This window comes from Salvia hispanica, chromosome 2 (genome assembly GCF_023119035.1).
Source record: "Salvia hispanica cultivar TCC Black 2014 chromosome 2, UniMelb_Shisp_WGS_1.0, whole genome shotgun sequence".
NCBI lineage: Eukaryota > Viridiplantae > Streptophyta > Magnoliopsida > Lamiales > Lamiaceae > Salvia > Salvia hispanica.
In genome coordinates, this window is record NC_062966.1 from 14,158,960 (window position 1) to 14,182,283 (window position 23,324).

At 34.6% G+C, this 23,324-nt stretch overlaps 4 protein-coding genes across 5 annotated transcripts; 1 reads left to right on the forward strand and 3 right to left on the reverse strand.

Annotated features, from left to right (window-relative positions):
• Positions 1 to 1,113: 1,113 nt before the first annotated feature.
• On the reverse strand, positions 1,114 to 1,904 carry LOC125203527 (uncharacterized protein At5g01610-like). Its single transcript, XM_048101893.1, has one exon. The coding sequence runs from the start codon at positions 1,766 to 1,768 to the stop codon at positions 1,292 to 1,294; it is 477 nt and encodes a 158-aa protein (XP_047957850.1). The 5' UTR covers positions 1,769 to 1,904; the 3' UTR covers positions 1,114 to 1,291.
• Positions 1,905 to 8,333: 6,429 nt separating this feature from the next.
• On the reverse strand, positions 8,334 to 8,801 carry LOC125206329. Its single transcript, XM_048105598.1, has one exon. It carries the CDS (start codon positions 8,799 to 8,801, stop codon positions 8,334 to 8,336), a length of 468 nt encoding a protein of 155 aa, XP_047961555.1.
• A 363-nt stretch (positions 8,802 to 9,164) lies between these two features.
• On the reverse strand, positions 9,165 to 14,769 carry LOC125208198 (glyoxysomal fatty acid beta-oxidation multifunctional protein MFP-a-like). 2 transcript variants are annotated; one of them, XM_048107781.1, is made up of 18 exons: positions 14,597 to 14,769; positions 14,291 to 14,362; positions 14,137 to 14,202; positions 14,001 to 14,054; positions 13,851 to 13,918; positions 13,480 to 13,561; positions 13,172 to 13,227; positions 12,769 to 13,071; positions 12,603 to 12,689; positions 12,054 to 12,219; positions 11,869 to 11,990; positions 11,014 to 11,177; positions 10,685 to 10,939; positions 10,212 to 10,333; positions 10,016 to 10,110; positions 9,722 to 9,876; positions 9,469 to 9,646; positions 9,165 to 9,316 (listed from the first exon to the last, which is right to left on the reverse strand). In XM_048107781.1, the coding sequence occupies exons 1-18, from the start codon at positions 14,685 to 14,687 to the stop codon at positions 9,290 to 9,292; spliced, it is 2,163 nt and encodes a 720-aa protein (XP_047963738.1). In that variant the 5' UTR covers positions 14,688 to 14,769; the 3' UTR covers positions 9,165 to 9,289. The 2 variants fall into 2 exon arrangements, with proteins under 2 accessions (XP_047963738.1, XP_047963739.1); XM_048107782.1 differs by having other exon boundaries at positions 9,508 to 9,646; positions 14,597 to 14,767.
• Positions 14,770 to 19,382: 4,613 nt separating this feature from the next.
• LOC125207669 (60S ribosomal protein L18-2-like) lies at positions 19,383 to 21,630 on the forward strand. Its single transcript, XM_048107106.1, has 5 exons — positions 19,383 to 19,531; positions 19,617 to 19,706; positions 19,779 to 19,907; positions 20,428 to 20,610; positions 21,352 to 21,630. The coding sequence occupies exons 1-5, from the start codon at positions 19,529 to 19,531 to the stop codon at positions 21,508 to 21,510; spliced, it is 564 nt and encodes a 187-aa protein (XP_047963063.1). The 5' UTR covers positions 19,383 to 19,528; the 3' UTR covers positions 21,511 to 21,630.
• Positions 21,631 to 23,324: the final 1,694 nt, after the last annotated feature.

Sequence of the window (23,324 nt, forward strand, 5' to 3'; positions counted from 1 at the left end):
ATTCGATTCATGAGAAAAACTAGAAAAATTGAAACTTCGTGATTTAATTAACGGATTTCAAACTTTATGGGATAGACCAGATTTTGACCAAACTTGGTGATTTAAATTGCAATTTCCCCTTAAATATATTACTAGTATAAATTATTGATAAAGAAAAGTTCAAGTATTTTTAAATTATATGTCGTTATTTAATTACGTGAAATGTGTGTTATTTAGTTTAGTACTTCATGAAATACTAAATCGTAGCTTCGTCGGTGTAACGATTAACCTGACCTCGTTAATCGTTATCCACCTTAAATGCGATAAAGTCATATTTTTATACAAACTGTAGTATTACGTGTTGATTCATAAATAATTCTCAATAGTTGCTGTTAGAGCATCCACTATAGGTGGACACTTTTTGGTGGGCAACCCTTTGTTTTATCCATAGCCGCATAGTGGATGCTCTTACATTGATAATATTTCACACCAGTAAAAATATAAGGTGACAGATATCAGGAGAGTGCGTGTGGCATGACTTACCTCGAAATCCAATAATACTACTCCATCTAATTGTATTTTCCCTTAAAAAGGAAGAAATATTCAACATCTAGACATTTCTTGGAAATCTTAATCCAAGTCCCAACTTATTTATGCAATTATGATACATCTACAATAAATAATAGCAATACATATAAGTTCCAAACACTTCGAAAACCCCACACTGAACTAGATTTTGTCATCTTGTAGAATTATTTTTTATATATTCTAAAAATAGTACTCCTAGTATCTTCAATTCATGGATTATCCTTTTTAAATTTTAATTCATGGATTATCCTTTTCAGTAGTAAAATTTAATTCATGGATTATCTTGTTCTCATAAGTCTGGACTTGCTGTTTCTATCCACAAACATAGGGAGTAATTCTCAAAGTCAAACGTATAAATATAAATCCTAAAAGCTAACACCCTCATATTCTTAACCTTATCTGCTATTCAACAGATTATCCTAAATAATGCCTAAAGACTCTAACTATTCAATTGCAGAACACTTTGATGATTGTGCTAAATATCAAACACATTTATCCAACACAAAACTTTAGAAAAAGAAAACATGAAAAACGCAAACCAAAACAAACAGTAAGATCAGTTGCATTGGGGCATTTCATAAGAGACAAATCGGGAATCCTAAAGCGTCTGTTTAATTCTTTGGAATTCAAAAGTGGAAGTTAACATCATAAGTAGCTAAATGCATCAATTGCTCACCAAAAAACAAATGAGCTGCTGATCGTCGGAGCTCCGAAATCGCCGCCGCTAATCATACTGCACGATCGGCAGAATCCTCCTCAGCAAGCCAAATCCACAGTCAAATCCACAGCCACACTGCGGGCACTCGAAGAAATTATCCACGGGGAAACTAGCCGACGCGATTCCGACGGACAGCTGCAATTCATCGCCGTTGCTGGTCACCTCGATTATGTTGATCCAGAAAAACAGAATTTTCACCTGGATCCCGTTCAAATCGGTGATCTTATTCTTCGCGATGGTGCCAGTAATGGTGCTCTTGTAGTTGAGATCATAACCGTTGACTGAGTAGCTGCAGCTGCCGCCTATAAGCACCGAGAATTTGCCGGTGGCGGTGTCGAGCTCGTAGCTCGTGACGCCCTGGGGCAGGAGGCCGGCGGGGAATCCGTAGGACTGGAGCAGGTCGTAGACAGAGGGCGGATCGGCCGCGGCGGTGGCCGAGAGGAGAGAGAGGATTAAGAGGAGACGTGCGGCGGTGGTAGACATTGATTGCGGCGGCGGTTTGGGGGAGAGGAAATTGAATGGAGGTAAAATTTGGGAATTTGATGGATATGAATATGATGTTGAATTTTGTTAGGTGCCTGCCTTACTACTCCATAATATTTTGACTAGTAGTTGCAACCTTCATTTTCGCGTCCGATAAATATAATACTCATATCAATGAAGTTCGAGATCAACGTTTCTACATACGAAAATTAACTAATTATTCAATTTGACATTACATTTCTTCAAATCTGTAATTATAATGTAAATGAGAAATAGTGAAATAAAAAAAAATAAGATGTTAAATCTCGTAAGCACACTTTGGAAAATCGTACTCTCTCCGTTCCAACTAAGTTTATAAAATCAATATTAAAAAATAGGTCTCACATTCCACTAACTTTTCTAATCAATTTTTCTTTAAATTTCTTAAAACTTGTGTCATCACCAAGAGTGATAATTATTGTGGGACGAATGAGTAACATTTAGGGACCTAGACTTCCGAGGATAATCTCTCTGTAGAATTATTTAGTATATTTTATATTTTATTATTTAGTTATAATATAATAGTATTATAAATATGTGCAGAATTTTTATTTTTATTTTTATTTTTATTATTATTATTATTAATAATGAAGAATTAAATTATTGATCTCATTAATATATTTTAAATTTAGTTATTTAGTTATAATATAATAGTATTATAAATATGTGTAGAGCCTACTATTATTATTATTATTATTATTATTAATAATAATAATAAGAACAATGAAGAATTAAATTATTGATCTCATTATTTCCTACTTATTCTCCCTTTCGGAGAAATCGCCTATCTCTCCAACTCTCTCAGAATTAGGCTATTTATCCTTCTATCTTTTCTCAAGTAATTTCTGCATTAGGTTTTAATTCATAATTAATATTCTATCAAATTAGTGTTTTTATTAGGTTCTCATCCTCAATTGATTTGCTTTTTAACCACCATATGTGATGTGTTGTCAAACTCCCCTCTTGTTGCTCAGTTTTATTCACGAGTTTTCTGATGCCGATTTTGACTATCACGATTCGAGTTTCGATACTCGTGGAGCCATACGGATGCTGGATGGTCAAAAAAATCTCCACACAAAGAATAGTCGTTCGACATCAGAGGTCGTGATAGTTAAAATATGCTTGAATATTCAAGATCCATCTTACGAAGTTAATACCAGAAAATCGACCAGTAGGAGGGGTAGCTTGACAGACAGGCATGTTGGTTGAAATATAAATTAGTTGGAATATGAGAGCCTAATGAAAACACCAATTTAATAAGATATTGATAATAAATTAATACATATCAGAGAGATTATTTAAAGAGAACCGGCAAAAAGATGTAACAAGAAAGAAAATCCGGTGCTATGGAGGCATTTCACATTTATCCTCATTCTATTTAATCATAATGAAATACTTCGCATATATATATTTATAATATGTATAGTATGAAAGAATCTCTGATAGAAAACTAAATCAAATCATAACAAACTAAATCAAATATAATCCTAACAATTTATAAAATAAAAAATAAAAATAATATAAAACATATTCTAGATTTATGGAAGAAATTAGATGAAATAAAATAAATATCTATATCAAGATCCCTGTCATACACTAATGAAATATTGGGATAGATTTATCATTTGGCGGTGGACTATGTTTGAATAATAAGGTTAAATTAATAATAAAGCTTAGGCAATGACATATGTCATCTATATTTAACTTTTCAAAAGGATCGATATCTTTTATAGATGTCATTTCATGAAATTCCTAATGGAAAAAAAGTATTTATAATAAATGTTGGTTCAATTATTTTGATTATATCAAAACTTGATCTGAGACTTTTTGTTATGAACTTCCAGTAGTGGCGAAACGGTTTACCCGCAGATATCCGTACCCGATTTTAATCAAATTTATTATTTTAATATTCTTCCTACAATAGATTAAGAATAAAAGTGAGGATAAACTCTATAGCTAGTTCCGATGAGTTTTCAACTGAATATTTATTAGAATATAAAAGTATTTCAAAAGATCTCTTAGAACACTAAGATTCTACTCCCTCCGTCCTTGAAGAGTATGAAGTCTATTTTTTTTTCGTCCATCTCTAAAGAGCATGAACTTTTTAATTTTGAAAAATTAAAACATACTACCCCCACACATCATTTTATTTATAACTTATACCATTAACATTAACATTTATACCATTATAATAATGTGGACCCTACTCTCCACTAACATTATTTCCACTACTCTCTCTCTCTCTCACTTTTCACCTTAATTATTAAAACTCATGCCGAACCCAAAGTTCATATTCTTTGGGGACGGATGGAATCTAAAGTATATTAAAAAAATATATATCACTAATACTAATAATATCGGGACTAACGGGTATACCCGCCAAACTCTAAAATATACTACCCGATCCTGCCCGTTTTCCATTATCGTCGGATAGCGGGTACCCAATACCCGCCGGGTATCGGGTCGAAATGAGAATTACTCATTACCCGTTATCCATTTTGTCCCTAGTTATGATAATCAACGATGAAAATATAATTGGTTTATCTAAATTCGTGAATTCGATACCACTAAACTTCCTTAGTGGTTCATATACTCCCTCCGTTCATAAACGTTCTATTTTATCATCTTCATTCATCCACTAATACAAATTCCATATTTCCATTTACTTTTTACCATTTTTTATAATGGACTTCACGTTCCACTAACTTTTACACTTACATTTTATTATAAAATTAATATAAAAAAGTATGATTCATCTTCCACTAACAATTTTCTACTCATTGTCTATCACATTTCTTAAAACCCATGCCCGGTCAAATGTTCTTATAATGGTGGAAGAAGGAAGTACTTTTTGTTTTATCTTGTTACAGGGGTTCATATTGTCGAGAACACACATAATTTGAAGAGATACTACTCGTATTCTGAGAACCACCTTATTTCATCTCTTTTTCAAATAAGGGTTATTGGTATGTAAGAGCACTTCCCTTCGGTGGGGAATAGGATCCTCCTTCGGTGGTAGTAATTTTGTGATGGGTGCGAGGTGAAGGGTCTACCAGTGCTGACATAGGCATTGTTGATGTATTAGTTTGAGGGACTTCCATCGAGATTCATTGCTAAAGAGAAAGAAATATTTTAGAGAGAATGGAGAGGAGTGGAGTAAAAAATAAGGTTGAGGGGGTATATACATAGAGTGAAATTGTTTTTAAAAATCGATGCCGAGTTCGGCGGTCGCGCACCACAATGGGCGCCGATCGAGTTTCGGTGCGACAGATGGGCGGCCGGTGGAGGACGCTGATGATCGGCCACAATGGGCGCCGATCAACACCCTTATTGTGATACTCTAAGCTAACAAGTGAAAATTGACACATTGATCAAAGTTCGTAATATTATTTACTAAGGGTGTCTCCAATGGCGGACGTCCCGGTAGGACGTCGCCAACGTCCGACCGGACGTCCGCCGTAGTGGGTGGGAAGGGCGCCCACGCCCGTCCCGAGTGCCCGTCGGATGGCCTCGCCCCTCGCATCGACGTCCGACCGGACGTCCGCCACTGTGGCGAAGGTCGGACGTCCGCAATTTTTAATTTTTTTTTAATTTTTTTTTTAAAAAAGAACTCTATAAATAGGGCTCCCCCAACTTCAGGAGGATATCATCGAAGAGGTTTGGACGCGGAGGGGTGGACGTTGATGTGGTTGTTCTTTTTTCCATCTACTATGTAATTTTTTTTCTTCGAATGATGTATGTTTTTTTTAATTAAATATTCGTATTTCCCATTCATATTCGTGTCGAATTTAAATTCCGTGACTTTTAATTTTAATTGTGAATTAATTTAATTGTGGGAAGGGCTAGTGGAAGTCCTAGTGGAAAGTCCAAGTGCAGTGGGAAGGGCTAGTGATGTGGCAGTGGAATGGAAAGGGCTAGTGCTGACGTGGCAGACAGTTTTTGTGAGAATGGCTAGTGGAGGTCCTTGTGGGAGGAGCACCACCAGAGACACCCTAAGTTTGAAGTTTGTGAAAAAAATCAAAATAGTTAAAATTATTGTGATATTAGGGATCAATAACCCTTTAAATCAAGAGTAAATCTTGGCGCGAGCGCACTTGCACACTTATTTAGACACATTAATTAGAAAATTAATATACCTCCTTCCACAACAAATGACCAATTTTATCATATTTGGGTTGTGACATCCCTAACCCGAAACATGCATTATTTTGCATATTATCATATTATATTGTCATTGCATATTAAATTGTCATTTTTACTATAGAGATATTAAGTGTTTTATAGAGAATATATTTATTTTTATGATAAACTCGGTATAGTCGAATATATAGATAATTTTGATTTACGAGAATTTTAAATATGAAAGTGTACATACTATATAACTAAATTAGTGTATATATGCCATAATTATTTAAATGTGTGTGCATATGTACTAACGTGGATGAGTGCATGGTATTATGGAAGTACTTTGTGTATTAATATAAACATATATACGTTCTTATATATAGGAACAAAATTAAGTATGACTAATCTCCTAATTACTAACTCTATTTATATATTGTATTTTTACTATTGAATGAATTTTGTAAACTTATCTTCACTCCACAATTAGATATGTTGTAGATGACACGTAGCACCTTGAGTACTTAGGACTGCCACTTGGAGTAATAACATTCCAATTTGTTTGTTTAAGTCGGCTAGTGCAACGTGAATATATATATACAACTATACATCTTTATACACAAAAATAATTTTAGAAAAAGAGATATTAGGAGAGGTTAGAAGAGGTCAGCGGAAGAAAAAAGAAAGTAACGAAATATTTTGGGCAAATAGGATCGAGAGTTATAAATCGAGAGTTTGAAATCAGGAGCTCAATAAGTTTAACTATTATAATCATGTGTGTATAAATCACACTTTTAATTTTACATATTTCATGTGATTGATTGCTATGTGTTAAATTGAAGTGAATGTTTGAATTATATGATGTGAGCCTGAAATGGTTGTGTGTTATTTGATATTGATAGCCTAATATAATGTGGATATGTGATTTGTGCAATAGATATAATTTATCTATAGTATTGGAGTTAATTATGGAATATTTGGATATGTAATTAGTGCAATGGATATGTTTGATGTATTATAATGGAATCATTCGAGTCATGAGATTAAAGAGAATATGTGACTGTCTTGCTCTGGATCTGATATACAATGGCAAAAGACCTACGGGTCATATACAATGATAATGGACCTACGGGTCAAAGAAAGTATGCAAAGAGGGACCTTCGTGGAAAGGTCAAATTCAAAGAGGGGCATTCGTGGAAAGGTCAAAATGCAAAGAGGGGCTTCGTGGAAAGGTCAAAATGCAAAGAGGAGTCTTCGTAGAAAGGTCAAATCAAAGAGGGTCTTCGTGGAAAGGTCAAATAATTAAAAGGGACCTGCAGGTTGTATACAATGGAAATCCCGGCCAGGCTTGACCAGTCACAAAATAATAAACTGAACAGAGTGGCATATGCATATGTATATGGAATCATTATTAATTTGTTGGTTATTGTTATATATATTGGTTAAAGAATATGTTTGATTTTTGGAATGTGAAATTAAAGGTGAAAATTTATATGCACTGGGTTGTGGCTCATATAAACCACTATAATTTTTCAGGAATAAGATATGAGTGAAGTATTTGGTTGAGATGAGCCGTAGGAATTGCACATGTTATCAGGGTCGGCGGTTGAAGCATTTTGTCACCTTCTCTTCCTCATCAGTTTTGCATGTAGATAAATGTGTACTATATAGAGTGGTGAGAGGGTCCCACTATGGTTTAGAATATTTTGATATATGTACCTGATAAATAATAGTTTTTGAAATTATATAATACGTGTGGATTATTTATTTTAAATATTGAATTTATTTATAGTAAGTATATACGTCATAAGGGTTGAGGTGTGACATGGATGACCACCAGAATTAGACCAATTCTTAATATGAAAATTTTTAAATAAATACTTAATCAACGGATCAGCCTAAATATAGACCTCACAGTACACTAACACTACTTACAACACATATTACCTCTCACTCTCTTACTTTATCAACTGCACATTAAAACTCGTGTCATTTATAATTTATCTATTTTATATGGACGAACTTTAGTGTTAATTAAAAGAATCAAATAAAAAAAGGTTTTATAAATGTGTTTCACTTGCAAGCTAGTAGGAGTACTAAAGTAAATGTTACATTAGTTACTCTTTTGATTGAAATAGTGTTGTACTAACAACTAATCAAGCTACATATATATCAGTTCGCTCAAAACAATTCAATCTAAAAGTGGATTGTAAATTCTCACTCTCAACATTTTTTATTAGGAGGGGACTCAATAAACCAAAGATGTCATCAATCAAAACAGGTAACATTATAATTTTATTTCTCACACCAAAATGAAATGGTAAAGACAAAAATAAACATGAGGAGTAACACATAGTAGCAACATATTTATTGAGGCAGCAAATTAAATAAAAGAAGTAAGTAACTAAGTTGTGGCGAAGGAAGGGAGACGACAGTCAAAGCCACAGCCGCACATGGGTATGTTGAAGAAATTGTAAACCGGCATATCAACATCCGCGAAGCCGTTGGAGAATTCGACTTCTTCTCCGTCTTCAATCACCTCCACCTCCACCAAATTCGACCAGAAGTTCATCATCCTCACCTGCACGCCGCGAAGACCCTCGATTTCCTCATCCCTTATCACGCCCCTCACTTGGGTTTGGAATCGGACGTCGTATCCGTACGCCTTGAAACTGCACGTCTTGTTCAGGTACAGCGCGAACTGCCCCGTGTCAGAGTTCAGCCTGAACCTCGTCGCCACACCCCGCGGGACCAGACCCGGCGGGAAACCGTAGTACCGCAGGATGTCGTACACGGTCTCCGACACGGGGGCGGCCCCAGGAGAGGCAATGAGGATGAGGATGATGACGACAAGGAACGAGGCGGGAGGCATCGTCAGAGCAAATGAGATCTACTAATTCCAAATAATACTAGGAGTACGTACTAGTAGTTTGTTTTTAATTTTCAGTGTTGCGTGTGTAAAATGAGATTGTTGGTTTGCATGTGTATGAGATGATAAAAGCATGTTTTGTTAGTAACTACTCCTATTTGGCTTGAGATAAATAGGCAAGTATTGTCCAACTACCTTGGAGGGGAAATGGCTTGTTTTATGGTCATGTATTTTGAATGATACTATGTGATTAAGCAGATGTTGCATGAATGTGCGCAGATTTTCCTTTTTCCTCATTCAACAAAGATTATTTATTCGATAAAATGAAAGATTTGATGTGAAATTGAGTTTAAGTACAACTCATAATAAAACGAAGATCAAATTGGAATTTCAATAAGAAAGTTATCGGAATTTAACAGTTGTAGCATGATTTTTAACTTTACTACGTCTCTTTTCCATAGGGAAGCAATCAATGACGCAATATTCGCATTTTACAACTGGGACTTTATCTGCTTGGCCTGCAAAACAAGGAAGTTGGTCGAATGAGCAATTTCAAGAATCCTTTTCGCTTTTGTCTCTTTTTTCAGTAGTATCATAATCATGTTAACTGAGAGATTACACATGCAACGCTCTTCTAGTTATATAAAAGCAGTGTTTACCCAAAACTAACCTCTAGATATTGTTCAGTTTGAAGTTTTGTATTACTCACCACAGGTGTGCTCTTCCCAGCTTGCTCTATTATGTAGTCACATGCCTCGAAAAAGCCTCCATATGCCTCCGACCAATTCTTCAATTTTGAATATACATATCCGGAGTCAAAGTTGTTGGCCCAGTAATGGATGCCTCCCCTGGTTCAGACAATGCATAGAGTTAGTATATTCTTATTAAAGGAAACAAATAGAAAGAAGAATCCAGATGCATACCTATATGAGGGGAAGCCCATTGCCACTACAGAGGCTACATCAAGATCGGATGGCCTCATCACAACTCCCTCTGAGATTACACGGCATGCTTCATTATAAGCAGGAAAAAGGATCATCTCAGCTATCTCAGTATTGGACAGTTTTGTCAGTTGTTCCTGTCAACGGAAATATACATACATGATCTATGTGGATTTATGAATACAACTGCATATGAATATGCACGTGCACGTGCACTTGCATCAATTTTCACGAGAGAGAGAGAGGGACATCAGAGTTATCAGTTAGATTCCTTACAGTTGTGGCTTTTATTGTGTACTTCCTTAACTCCGGATCTGGGATAGCCTTGCCGCAGTCATCATATTTGTAGAAACCCTTAAAAGTACTTTCACCTGACATAAACGAGAAAATAAATTAGTTGTTCCATTGGAAATCTAAACTTTCATAAAACTCCACTATAAGTTGCCACGAAATACAGAAAAGGCTGAGTTACCTTCACGGTTAGCATTCTGCAGAACTGGAATCAGTTTAGATTTGTAGAACCTATCTGGGAAACGCTCAATAAGTATCCTGCTAATCTCCATAAAAACTTTGAGTCCAACCATGTCAATCATTCTGCGTTTTAAATTCAGAAGCAACACAAACATGTAAAAATTTTGTGTGGACATATAAATAAGCAGAATAGTGCATATTCAGAATTACAACTAGGTGTAGAATTTATCTCATAAAGTAAAAGTTGTGCATTGACAGCAAATTCTTCTGTTCAGTTAACTTCCATACTTAGATTAGCATAGCTCAGACTTGTTAGGTCAATATGCTGTTTCTTACATGAAAAAAGAAGTTATATGAGTATTTGCTTCTGCTCTCTTTCACTAAGTTTTTGGAGATGATTTTGTTCACGACTTATTAACTAAAACACAAGTAAGTGGCAGTAGTACAAACCCAACATAGAGTATTCCAGCATACCTAAAGGGACCCAAGTCCATCCCAAAGCTTTTTAGAGCTCGATCAATCTGGTAAACATCCACACCTAATTCAGCAAGCAACATTGATGCGTGCAAATATGTAACAACCATGCTGTTGACTCCTTGACCATTGCAATCACTGACAACAATTGGAGTTGTCCTAAATTTTCTTGCAAAACCTAATACATCAGCCATTGCTTGAGATGACACCCTCTCAGTACGAACTATTTCCATTAGCGGCATGACAGGGGAGAGGCTACATCCAAATTGTGAGAAAGGTTTAGAAAAGAACTCAGGCAGTCAAAGCAAATCACTAACATTATACAGTACCAGAAAAAGTTAATCCCAACAATCCGATCTTGGCATTTGGTCCTTTCACCGATTAATCCCAAACTGAATGTTGAGCTACTACTAGCAAAAATACAATTCGGGGGACAGTGCTTCTCAAGATCAGTAAAAATATCTTGTTTGATTGATAAAGTCTCGCACTCAGCCTGCCAGAAGTTTAGGAAATGCAAGGAATCAGGGAAGTTTTATTTCCAATTTCACATATTTAGCCACTATTGTCAATATCACAACTTTGCTAGAATTTTATCATTTGCAACAATTTAAGAGACAGATAGAAAAGGAGATCAATCACGAAAGGGATTAGGATGGTCTCTTTCAAGACAAATTTACTAGTCCAATTGCACACTGTCAACCATGGCCTACCAAAGTCTGACTATATCATTTTTATTCTTTTCAAGGTTTTTCTCCATTGTACAATTCAGACATCGTTTACAAATTAGTACTATTTGATTTAGAATACTAGACTTTAATTATCAACATTGCTCTTAAAGTAAATGAGTAATAGAGTAGATAATGCATGAGGTAGTAATTACTGAAACTGAAAGACAAGTTGCCCGGGCTGAAAAGGAGATCCAATTTTTTATAGTAACTTGTGAAGTATATTTAAAGGTTACATATGCAGCATTTCATGTGATTTCCTATTAAAAATACAGGTAATTCACTTTTTCCAATCAGCTGTTTGTAGATACAAATCTAAATGTGAACTGAAAGTTTCTTTAGTTCCAGGACATAAGCTTCTCTTATTTCATGCAGCTCTTGCATAGAGATGTAGCAAGTATTACAACAGGAACTTGGAGGTAATGCAGGTAAAAAAATTATTTAGGAAATATGGTTTACCTCTATCACCAAATCAATATCTTCAAAGCTGTCATAATCAAGAACGCCTTTCAATAGAGTTAAAGCCTTTTCAAGCCCCTGTTGAGTTGTCTTTCCATATTTGAAGTGGGTGTACAAATTGTCTGCCACAAAAGAATAGCTTCTAAATATTGGGCTTTTTACACTTTATAAACAGTGAAACTTACTTCTGATTTTGTTCATTTCTTCCAACAGATGCTCCCTGTTCTGCTCTTTCAAGATGACTTGGCAATTCTTTAGAAGAAGTAATGCTACAATCTCAGAGCTCATCAATCCACCACCAATAACAGCAACCTTGTCTATATTTTTTGGCAGCAACTTCACCTCAGAAATCTGAAACCAGTAAGCATTAAGTAAGCAGGGAAGCAAGAGGGATGATAGAATTAGAGGATCCTTAAGCACATCGAAAGCAAAACAATGCAGAGATGGACATTTAATGGCTATGATCTATTTATGATGTATATATTTCTGCCACATTGATAACTAAAAAGTTCATATCTAGCATTAACAAAAATATTAATATCTACATATTCAAAGTACTCTAATCCTAACCATTTTTTGGTTCAGGCATCTTACAGGGGGGCATCAATTTGACAGACTTCTACTATGACAGGACCAGATTTCTCAACCAGATAGGTTTTTGTGATGTCATTATACTAGAACTTACTTACTAACACAATTATTTAAATCAACATAGGGAATACTTCCTGCATAACCTTTGTGGTTTGGCGCTGAGCAAAGAAAAAGTGGACTAGGCTCTTGCATGTACTAGATTGCCGAAGTTCATGGAGAGCCATTGTTTCCTGGAAGTAGAAGTCAAAGCATCATAAACTGGCTAGTAAGTAGTGCAAAACAACCAGAAAAACGTAAGGAGTATATTACCGTCCATAGTGCATCACGGGGATCCGAAACAATGCCCTGTTCGATCAAATTGATGCACACTAACGGGTGCTGTACATTTGGATTTTGTCTATGGACTTCCATCCTGGCAGAGTTAAGAATTGCTCTTGCTTCTTCCAGGGTTCCTAATTTGTCAGTTTTATAAAGACTAATCACCCATGGTTTAGTATGCTCCACTATGTCCAAAGCCCAGCGGCGAGCTACTTCAAGAAGTTTATCGGCTGGAGCAATGGCATCCACAAGGGACAAAATCTGTGCCTCCTTCCCATCTACTCGCTTTGACATCTGATACATACAAAGAATTTCAACCATTTGCAGAGCACCAACTGAAATTCGGGAGGGGACGAGCACCAACTGAATTTGAGAAGGGAAAAAAAATCCATACCAACATCATTTCCAAAGCCTTTGGAAGGCCCACAAGCCGTGGAAGCCTTTGAGTTCCTAGTATGAAATCACATTTTCAAAATCACACATTATCATGAACAAAGTGGCATACTCGTGAGAAGAAAAATGGTTATATCATTTCACAATTTATCTCCATGGCATGAATGGTTGAATACCGTGTCATGACAAAGTCAGAGAAATCCTAGTATTTCACAGTTCCAACATGACTATAGGAGAGGAACTTTGTTCCCAAATGAGGCATAGGGCAAGGAATCAAACAAAAACATGAACCATTAAAACCTGCAGTACCTCCAAGTCCTGGGACGACCCCATACTGAAGTTCAGTAAGGCCTAATATTGCAGAAGAAGTTGATATGCGGGCATGACATGCCTGAAAAAGGAAAAGTACTCTTAGCTCCATAATCAACTTTTAAATGGATCACTAGATGCATCAATCAATGCTCTTTAATTGGTTTTGAAACTGTTCACCGCACCCTGCTACAGAGTTATATACATTTAAACAATATGCAAATTGCCACCAATTTTGGGAAAAGCACATCAAAGACTAAACAACTAAGAAAAAACCAAAGAAAACTATGTAATCAAATTGGATTTAACAACTTCTCATAATCAAATAGAACCATGAAAAAGCTATGAAAGCATATCATGTTGCTACATACAAGAACGATCTCCATTGCACCGCCAAGAGCAAGGCCATCAATAGCAGCAACGATAGGTTTCTTTGCAGCTACAGTGGAAGAAGAATGGGTTAAAAAGAATAGCCAACAGACCTTCCACCCGGTAAAGCAAAATCTGGTAAAAAAGACTACCTTCCAGAGTGTCGGTGATAAAATTGATCGACAGAAATCCAATCTCCTCTTTTGCTGTTACAGCTGTACATATTAGAAGCCATTGCAAGAATAACGAAGTTTTTAACAGGAAATGCACAAACAGAGTCAATCTTACTACTCTTTTCTTGTTTACCACCAAAAACTGTCACATTAAATCCACCTGAAAACTTTCTGTTTGTACCTGTTTCAGTTAATTATGGCATTATATTAACAAAAAAGGAAAAGAAAAACCAATTCTATTTGGACGTAACAACAATCTGCAATTTTACCAGTAATAACAATCGCTTTGACATCATCTCTCGACAGAACTCCTTCAATACTCTCTTTAATGCTAACCATCACTGTGAAACAACAAACATGTTAATTGTTATGGAACACGGATAGAGAATGAAGAGAGATTACAAGAAAAATAATCATTAGTCATAAAAAATCGAATTAATTCTCGAATTAAACGGGAAAAGCTGGTTATGAGCAGCTCATCTACTTAAAGTGTAAAATCACAGGCATAAAAAGTGATAGAATCAATCAATTTAGGAAACAAAGAGTGATAAAAGGTCCAAAAGAGTTAGAGATACCGTCGAAGGATAGCAAATTGAGAGGTGGATTGTTGATCGAGACGACGGCGACGGCGTCGGATCCGACCTCCACCAGCGTTTTAGCAAGCATTGTCGTTGCTCCGGCGATGAGTAGAAAAATAGTAGTAATTGACTTGTGTCGAAAAAAGATTCTGAGTTTGGCGCTTCCATCGCCTCCCTATTTATTTCTACTAACCACACAACTGCATAGCCTTAGTACGTCATCTTATTAAAAGATTCTTAATGCACATTCACATCGGAGATAACGATTCCAACAAATTATAAATTATTTTTTTCAAAAAACAATAGTCCCTAGTCCCTACTTTTTGGTTTAATAGTAAAATTATTTTATAAGTTTGCAAGCTAGTTCAAGCTTAGTGCTATAAAATTGAAATTGCCTAATTTTAACAAAAATAGTTTAGTTGATTCGTACACTCAAACGGTGATTGTGTTGAAAAATAAGCGTAGCACTCAGTTGAATGGATTAAAAATATAGTAATACAATATTAGTTGGGAGATTAGATGTATAATCCATCTTTTTATGATAGGGTTTGTGATTAGATTTGTTGTTTTTAATAAGCCGGTCCAAGCCACGGAACGGCCACCCCTAGTGTACGACAGGGGGTACCTCTCGATGAAGCCGGCCGACTCAAGGAATTTGCCAACATGCGCCAAGTGGATGCTCATATTCAACTCCAAAAGGATATAATTGAAGAGTTGTGGGCACGGAGGACTGCACGACGATAGTTTTTTTCTTTATTATGCATGTACTTTTTTTTTATCTATGTAACTTTTTTAAATGCAATTAATGAATTTTCCTGTATACGTGTCTAAATTTAATTCCGTATTTTAATCGGAATTTTAATTCCGTAAATGTAGTATATTTTGAATTGTTTTTATTGCGGCTGGCCTATGGCTGACCTAAATCTGACGTGGCGGGTGGTTTTTTTAGTGTTGCTGACGTGGCAGAGGAGAGAATGGTTGGTTTATAGCTGACCTAAGCACCATTGCGGATGCTCTTAGCCCCTTCTTACTCCTGCCTGTCACAACTTGTTGACATTATAAAAAAAATTACGTTAAATGGCCATATTATGACTAATCATGATTAGATTTTTAGTTAAATTTAATGCATTTGGAAAGTATCCAAATTCTCAAGACTATTCTACCCTTCGCCTTAATTATTCCATCATTATTTTCCTCAACTTTCGATCCCTTTTTTATCACTCTTATTTACTCATATTTTTATTTATAATAAAAATTAACAATATTAAGTAAATGTAATATAATATAATATTATAATTAAATATTTAAATTCTTTTTATTGTACGTGTCTAAAGTGTGTGTCACGTTTTGCACTAATAATTAAACGATAGGAGTACTAATAGTACTCTCTCCGTCCCAGAAAGATTGTCCCAGTTTATTTTTTGAACCCATTTTGCAAAAATAATAATAAATAGTTAAAGTAGAGAGAAAGTAAAATAAAAGAGAGAATAATGTAGAGAGTAGTCTTACCTACATTATTCTTTCTCTTATTTTACTCTCTTTCAACTTTACCTATTTATTATTATTTTTATAAAACGAGTGTAAAAAATGAACTGGGACAATCTTTCTGGGACGGAGGGAGTATATGATAAATTAATATAAATTTAGTGATATAAAGTAAAATACAAATTTTAACATTTGAATTGATGATAATTTGAAATATTAATAATAATAGTAACAATAACAATTACTGTATCACATTTCATTATTTAAATTATTTTATCATTTTACAAACTTTTAAAAATATAAAATAATTTTATAGAATACTATACGATAATTATTAATTTGTGTGCTAAGTATACATATAATTATTGGAAATGATACACCCTCCGTTTCACAAGAGTACGCACTTTAAGTTGGACACGAATTTTTAATGCACAATAGACAAAGTGAGAGAGAGAGAGAGAGAGAAAAAAAAAAGATATATTGAGAAGATATATTTCTCATTTACCTTCTCAAAAAGGTTATTATACCTTCTTAAAAAGTAATGGACTCCAAGGAAAGATGGTAAATTGAAAAGGCAAACAAAAATAACTAATTTTTTTACCCTTTCTACTAAGAAGAGGTAAGTAAATATACCTCCTCAAAATGAAAGAATGTATAATACCTCCTCAAATACCTCTTTCCTTGTAGCATGAATTTTTATGTAGAAGAGGTAAATATCGTAGTTATGTTCATTTACCTCTCCATTTATCCTTCCTCTAGGAGTAAGAAGGTATAATTACCTTTTTTAGAAGGTAAATGAGAAATATGCATTCTCAATTTACCTTTCAGCCTTATACTCCAACTAATCAATTTGAATCAATCAATTTTATTTCTAATTGATTTTTCAGTTTAAAATAAATTCTAAGCTTAGATCAACCACTTCTCCAATTAATTGATTGAATCTTCAATTTTCTCCCACTAATGGCCTAATCTAACAAGTTCTCGCACTACACTAATAATTACAACTATTAGATTATCATATTATAAAAATTCATAACATTTCAATATTTAAAACTATGATAATTCATAGTATTAATTATTATAACCGCATATATGGTATAGTATATGCAACATTTATAATTCATAATATTTTGAATCCATAATAATAACTGTATACAACATTAATACAAATACATAGTACTACTATTAATTAAGATACTACGCCATAATATAATATTGATTAATAAGAATCCGTAAGAAGTATGGGTCATTTTCGGTGAGGCGGATGAGTACTTGATAGTATTAATGTGTATAACAAACTACTCCCTCCGTCGTCCCTCTCTAAAAATATAGCATTATAATTTGACATGAGATTTTATGTAGTGTTGTTTGTGAGTAAACTAGAGAGAATAAATTAAGAAAGAATGAAAATATAGAGAAGTGATGAAGGGCGTAGTATTATAAATTTATAATTAAATATACTAAGTAACCGGAGTGATCAATTGTTAACTCATAATTTAATTGTTAACTACAACTAATTTAAGACCATATGATTTTATAAAACTTCTGGTCTACAATTTTCCACGTGTAATTTTCGTTTTTGTTAATTAAATCGAAAAAGATAAAAAAAAACTACCAAATTAGAGTTTTGAATGAAAATGTCAGTATAGTGTTTTGAAAATATCAACACAATGCTTTGAGAATGTCAACACTATACTTTGAGAATGTTATCACATTGTTTATATTGACATTCTACATGTATTATATTGACATATTTTATATAATATGTTGACATTTGTGTTGTACGAAAAAATTAAAAATTTTTGATTTTTTTTTCAAATTTTGACGTCGGAACAAATGCAAGTGAGATCTCGTTAGAATCCTTATGAAATTATCTTTAATTTGATATATGTGCGAAAAAATAATTTTAATCGAGAAAGATATATGCGTTTTAAAGTTATGAGATATTTTTCAAAAGTTAGTTACAACTAATTTGTTGTAAATTGACCTTAATACCCTTATTGACGTTTTTTTTTCATCGTATTGACATTTCGAAGTTGATGATCTAGGCCCTTAATTTGAATATCTAATGGCTATTATTTAGTTGTAGTTAACAATTAAGTATTGATTTAGCAATATAACACTCCCCTACTAAGTAATTACATAATACTACACGATATCAAACTATAGTCGTTGTTAATATGAACTCGTGATGCTATATAACAGTCCATAATTTTGATAATCATAACACTAAATGATGTTAGAAATTTATATTACTCATATGATTTAGTATACTTATTTATTTACTATTTATTCTTAATATTATTTTTTAGAATCACAATTAGTTTATAATATAACTATAATTATACAGTTAGACTAGATCTACTTTGGAGTGTTACGGTAAATGTTACTCGCTCTGTTTCTTCATAGCTGAGAGCCTGAGACACTTCTTTTTTGGCACAAAGCTTAAGAAATGGATGTTTAATGTGTTAAGGATAGATAATAAAGTAAAAAAATAGAAAAATAAATCAAATAAAGATTAAAGTAAGAAAAAATTAAATAAAAAGTGAAAAATTATTAATTATAATAATATAAAAATTATTTGACTATAGTGAAACCTTTCTAAATAAAAAGATGACCTAAGAGAAAAAATTTGATATATGTAATAAACTTACATACTTCATTAGTTGAGGGTTAAATTGGTCATTGTGTTTATGGATCCGATAATAATTATGTTTGGGAAATGGAGTTGTAATTAGTATAGAGAGAGACTGATTTTTAATTTTAATTTGAAATTAAATGTGTATTCTCTCTTCAAAATTGGAAGGATAAGGGTGATTATGTAAAAATACTTGAGCACTATCTAACACTATTATTTCATAATATTATTTGTTTCAACTATTTATAAAACTGCCACTGTTTGGCTAGTCACATTGTGGCCGCATAGCATTATTGAAAAGTAGGAGTCCTACTTATCTTGCAAATAAAGCTCAACGAAGAGAAACCATCGCATCAAAATTTAAAAATAAGGTCTACCAAGTCACGATGAGATAATCCGACCATCGAAATTTATACTCCCATAAGAAAAGTACCATTCACAGAACAAAACAAAATAAAAAATTGACATTTACTAAGTATACAGATGATGAACTATTTTCACAAATTTGCTATGATGATATTAGAAATTGCTATGTCACGTCAGATTTCTTTCCTTCAATAAATTGTTATTGGATCCATAAATTGTTAAGTTAATTTAGATATAAAAGATTGGGTGACATTTATGATAAATACTTGGACTCAAAATCAAATTACTGTGGGCCGTCTTCAAAATTTATCAACAAATGGGCCTATTCGATTAAATTATGACCCATATTCAATCCCAAATAAATACTGGACAGTTGCTTCTTCAAACCCTAGTTTTTGGCCTCCTCATTTCCAGCCGGTGTTGCAGAACTAGTTCCAGCCATGGTGCGCCGTCGATCTCCGTTTTGAGCTTCATTCCGTGATTCCGCCTTACCAGTTTTCGCTAACTGTTTGATTGTGTTATGTCTAGGGTATTGATTTGGAAGCCGGAGGCAAGAACAAGAAGACCAAGCGCACCGCGCCTAAATCCAATGACATTTACCTTAAACTTCTCGTCAAGGTTTCTCTCTCTTCTTCTCACCAGATGTTTTATGGTGTGATGGATCTGATTGGTGAATTTTGGATGTGATAGTTGTACCGGTTTCTTGTGAGGAGGACCGCCAGCCGTTTCAATGCGGTGATTTTGAAGCGTTTGATCATGAGCAGGGTCAACAAAGCTCCGCTCTCGCTCTCTCGGCTCGCACAGCTCATGAAGACCAAGGTAGTCGCCTTTTTACTATGTTCATGTCACAGATTAGCGTTTTAGTTTTGTTGAAGTATTTTATTATTTGTGTTGGTGTCAATTAGTACAACAATTAGGAAACAAAGAATCTTTGGCAATCAATGGAAAATTTGTATTTTTATGCTGTAGTGAAACATGTATCACGGCATTGCCAAATATTTATACTATTGTCGATTGGCTGCTTAATCTTACCTAATGAGTTAATTATGTTTGTATTATTCCGATGAAACGTTATGCACATTATAAGTTCAAAATGATCGTTGCCCAATACTGGGAAATTGTGTTAATATTTGAAATTCAATTAATTTATATGTTGGCACTTGGTTGTATTATTCTATTTGTATAAGATGTATTCTGTTGGATGATGGACGCACTGGTACTACTCATGTATATTTAGTACTCGTAGTGTGATCATATTAACGATTTCAATCACATTTGTTGTCCTTGCTAGTTATATCACAAATGCTAATTATTTTTTTCATACCTTTGTCAATGGCAGGAAGACAAGATTGCTGTTCTTGTAGGACCTGTGACAGATGATATTCGGGTGCATGACATCCCTGCCATCAAGGTTGCAGCCCTGAGGTTTACAGAAAGAGCCAGAGCTAGGATTGAGAAGGCTGGAGGAGAATGCTTGACCTTTGACCAGCTCGCTCTCAGAGCTCCTCTTGGGCAAAATACGGTAATTTATTCTCCTCTTTTGACTCTTATGAATTGATGACATACCAATGCAACATGTTGAAAACAGTGTAGCATGTCAACTCATGTCCTGTTTTTCATTAAGTTGTGAAACTGTTGAATCAAAACTTTGATGTTACTATCTTGTTGTCTTCTTTTTCAACTAATTTTGTATGCCTAATTGAAAGAAAAATTTATAAATGTTTGAAAGCTGTAGTGTAGCAAGTTAACTCATGTGGTTTTTTTCATTAAGTTGAGAAACTGATGAATGAAAATGTTGATGTTACTATCTTGTTGTTTTCTTTTTAAACTAGTTTTGCATGCCTAATTGAAACAAAAACTTATAAATGTTTAAAAGCTATAGTGAGTTCTGCATGCATTATGGAATGATGGCTTTTGACATCACATATTTTGCCTTTGAAATGGAAAGAAATGTCATTAACAGTAGTTCTACACAAACTACTTTCTAGAAATATCGTTCCATTGTATCTTTAACATCAAAATGAAAAGAATCTCTGTTATAGAAAGAGACATTATTTTTGAGATGAAAACCTAGTAGCAAAAGAAAATTTCAATGACAATGATGAAACAAATCCTAGATTGTAGCATAGATATCTAGAGTTTTCTTGCAGGGAAAGGCAGGTCTTGTGTTCTTTATAGATTCATCCCTATTTGTAACTTTGAAATGTATTTGATCTTTATATCAACTCTGGAATATCAGCTAAACCATGATTCTGTAATACAGGTACTCCTTAGAGGTTCTCCTAAAGCTCGTGAAGCTGTGAAGCACTTTGGTCCGGCTCCTGGTGTTCCACATAGCCACACTAAGCCTTATGTGCGAGCTAAGGGAAGAAAGTTTGAAAGGGCTAGAGGAAAAAGAAACAGCAGAGGTTTCAGAGTTTGAGTTAATTATTTATGTTGGCAAGACCAAAAAGGGGATTTTGGCCTTCTCTCTTGAGTTCTGTTTTTTTTCAATGTATTATGGATTCAATTATCATCGATTTTTCTCTATTTTCTGGGAACATTTTATTGCTCTAAAATAGAACAAGAAACTCTGCCTCAAAACTTTGACCCTGCCCTAAGCAGAGTACAAAAGCTCAGTTTCACCCAGGAGCATCCGGGGGATGCCAAACAAGTAGAGAATGAATTTGTCAGCCCAGTGATAAAAATAAGTGAAACTTGCATTAGCCTATTTGATTGAAAATAATTACATCTTTAAATAAGTATTAGACATATATCCACATCTCTCAAAACATAATATTTGTCTTGATCCCTGATACAATGACTTCATATACTTTTGCACAGCTACCTTTTGTCATCCACTAAAAATTGTATGGTTGAAAATCTTTTAACAAATTAAAGAAATGAGATATTGAAGTTTAGAGAAAAAAAACATATACTTACGGCGCGATCGGTAGAAATCTTGGGCTTATGCTCAAATCTCAGTTAACTTATATTCCCACAATTGCGAATAGTTTTTGTGGGCTTTGATGGTGTTTGGTAGCACCATTGTTGGGCCTAATCCACCATTTGGTAGACCGCTGCCTGTTTACTGGATCCTAATAGTATAAATTGTGAAGCCCGATTTGCCCTTCCTTTTAGAAGACAAACGACCTCCTTCCCTCCGTCGTCCTTCCCTGTCTGCATATTTAGCGTGCAGGTTTTCCCACTTGGAGCCATCTTCTCCGCATGATCTCCTTATAAGGACGTGCATCCTCCCTTTCTCTTTCAAATTCCGTTTCCTTCAATCCCATTCCCACTCGCGATTTCACAGAACAACCTCTTTTAACCTCCAAGTTTCAATCTTTTTTAATGATTTTGTGTTCATAATTTGGAGAGAGAGAGAAATTGACCAAAATGGGCGGTTGTTTTAGCAAGAAGGAGCACCACAGCCGAGATTTGAAGAGCTACACACCAGAAAAAGCGACCAATTACCAAAAACCACCAACCGATTTCCCAGCCCAATTCGAAAACCGCCCCATCCCTGAGAGGCGGCGCCACCACCCGCCGCCGCCGCCAATTCCAGTTCCCCACACTCCGAATCAGAGATTGGAGCCGAATAACATACTTGGGAAGCCGTTTGAGGACGTGAAGTCGAAGTACTCGATCGGGAAGGAATTGGGGAGGGGCCAATTCGGGGTGACCTACGTACCTGAGGGTTTTCGGATTGGTCGATAATTCGCCGTCTAACACTTGCAAGGCCCGCCTCTGTTGTTCAGATCTTCAACTGTAAAAGAGGGTAATTTGGGGATAAATTGCATAAACCACAAATCGATAAGCGAGGAAACGTAATACCTCAAAATTTCTGGGATAGTGAATTGCAAGGAACGCTGATTTTAGTTTGGATATCCCTGAGATCCGACTGTGTTGTGCCGGGTCGCCTGATTTCGACCGCCTCTACCAAGCAGTCGACAAAGTGATACAGCTCCGCATAGTTTGGGCTTTTATGTGTGTGTATGGGCTTTTACTAGCTACCAATCATGCCCTTAAATGTAATGTTTGAACAGAGTATAACAATTCTGAATAAATAAGAAGTAGCAATAAATGAAATGATAAACAATAAACCGGGAGAATACTCTTAAAAAAAAGAATTCAAAAGTTAGATTTATTGTTTTAAATAGTTCAATACTAAAAAAATAATTATCCAACATCTAGAAATATAATAAACAATACCTAAAAATTCAAATAAATACACAAAAAATACAAACCAACAATACA

Coding starts and splice junctions, on each gene's coding strand:
- LOC125203527 (XM_048101893.1), bottom strand. CDS start 1,768: ATGTCTACCACCGCCGCACGTCTCCTCTTAATCCTCTCTCTCCTCTCG.
- LOC125207669 (XM_048107106.1), top strand. Junction 19,707..19,778: donor ACCTTAAACTTCTCGTCAAG/GTTTCTCTCTCT, acceptor TGGATGTGATAG/TTGTACCGGTTTCTTGTGAG. Junction 19,908..20,427: donor CACAGCTCATGAAGACCAAG/GTAGTCGCCTTT, acceptor TGTCAATGGCAG/GAAGACAAGATTGCTGTTCT.
- LOC125206329 (XM_048105598.1), bottom strand. CDS start 8,801: ATGCCTCCCGCCTCGTTCCTTGTCGTCATCATCCTCATCCTCATTGCC.
- LOC125208198 (XM_048107781.1), bottom strand. CDS start 14,687: ATGCTTGCTAAAACGCTGGTGGAGGTCGGATCCGACGCCGTCGCCGTC. Junction 13,919..14,000: donor TATCACCGACACTCTGGAAG/GTAGTCTTTTTT, acceptor CTTCCACTGTAG/CTGCAAAGAAACCTATCGTT. Junction 10,940..11,013: donor GTTGGGATTAACTTTTTCTG/GTACTGTATAAT, acceptor ATTTGGATGTAG/CCTCTCCCCTGTCATGCCGC.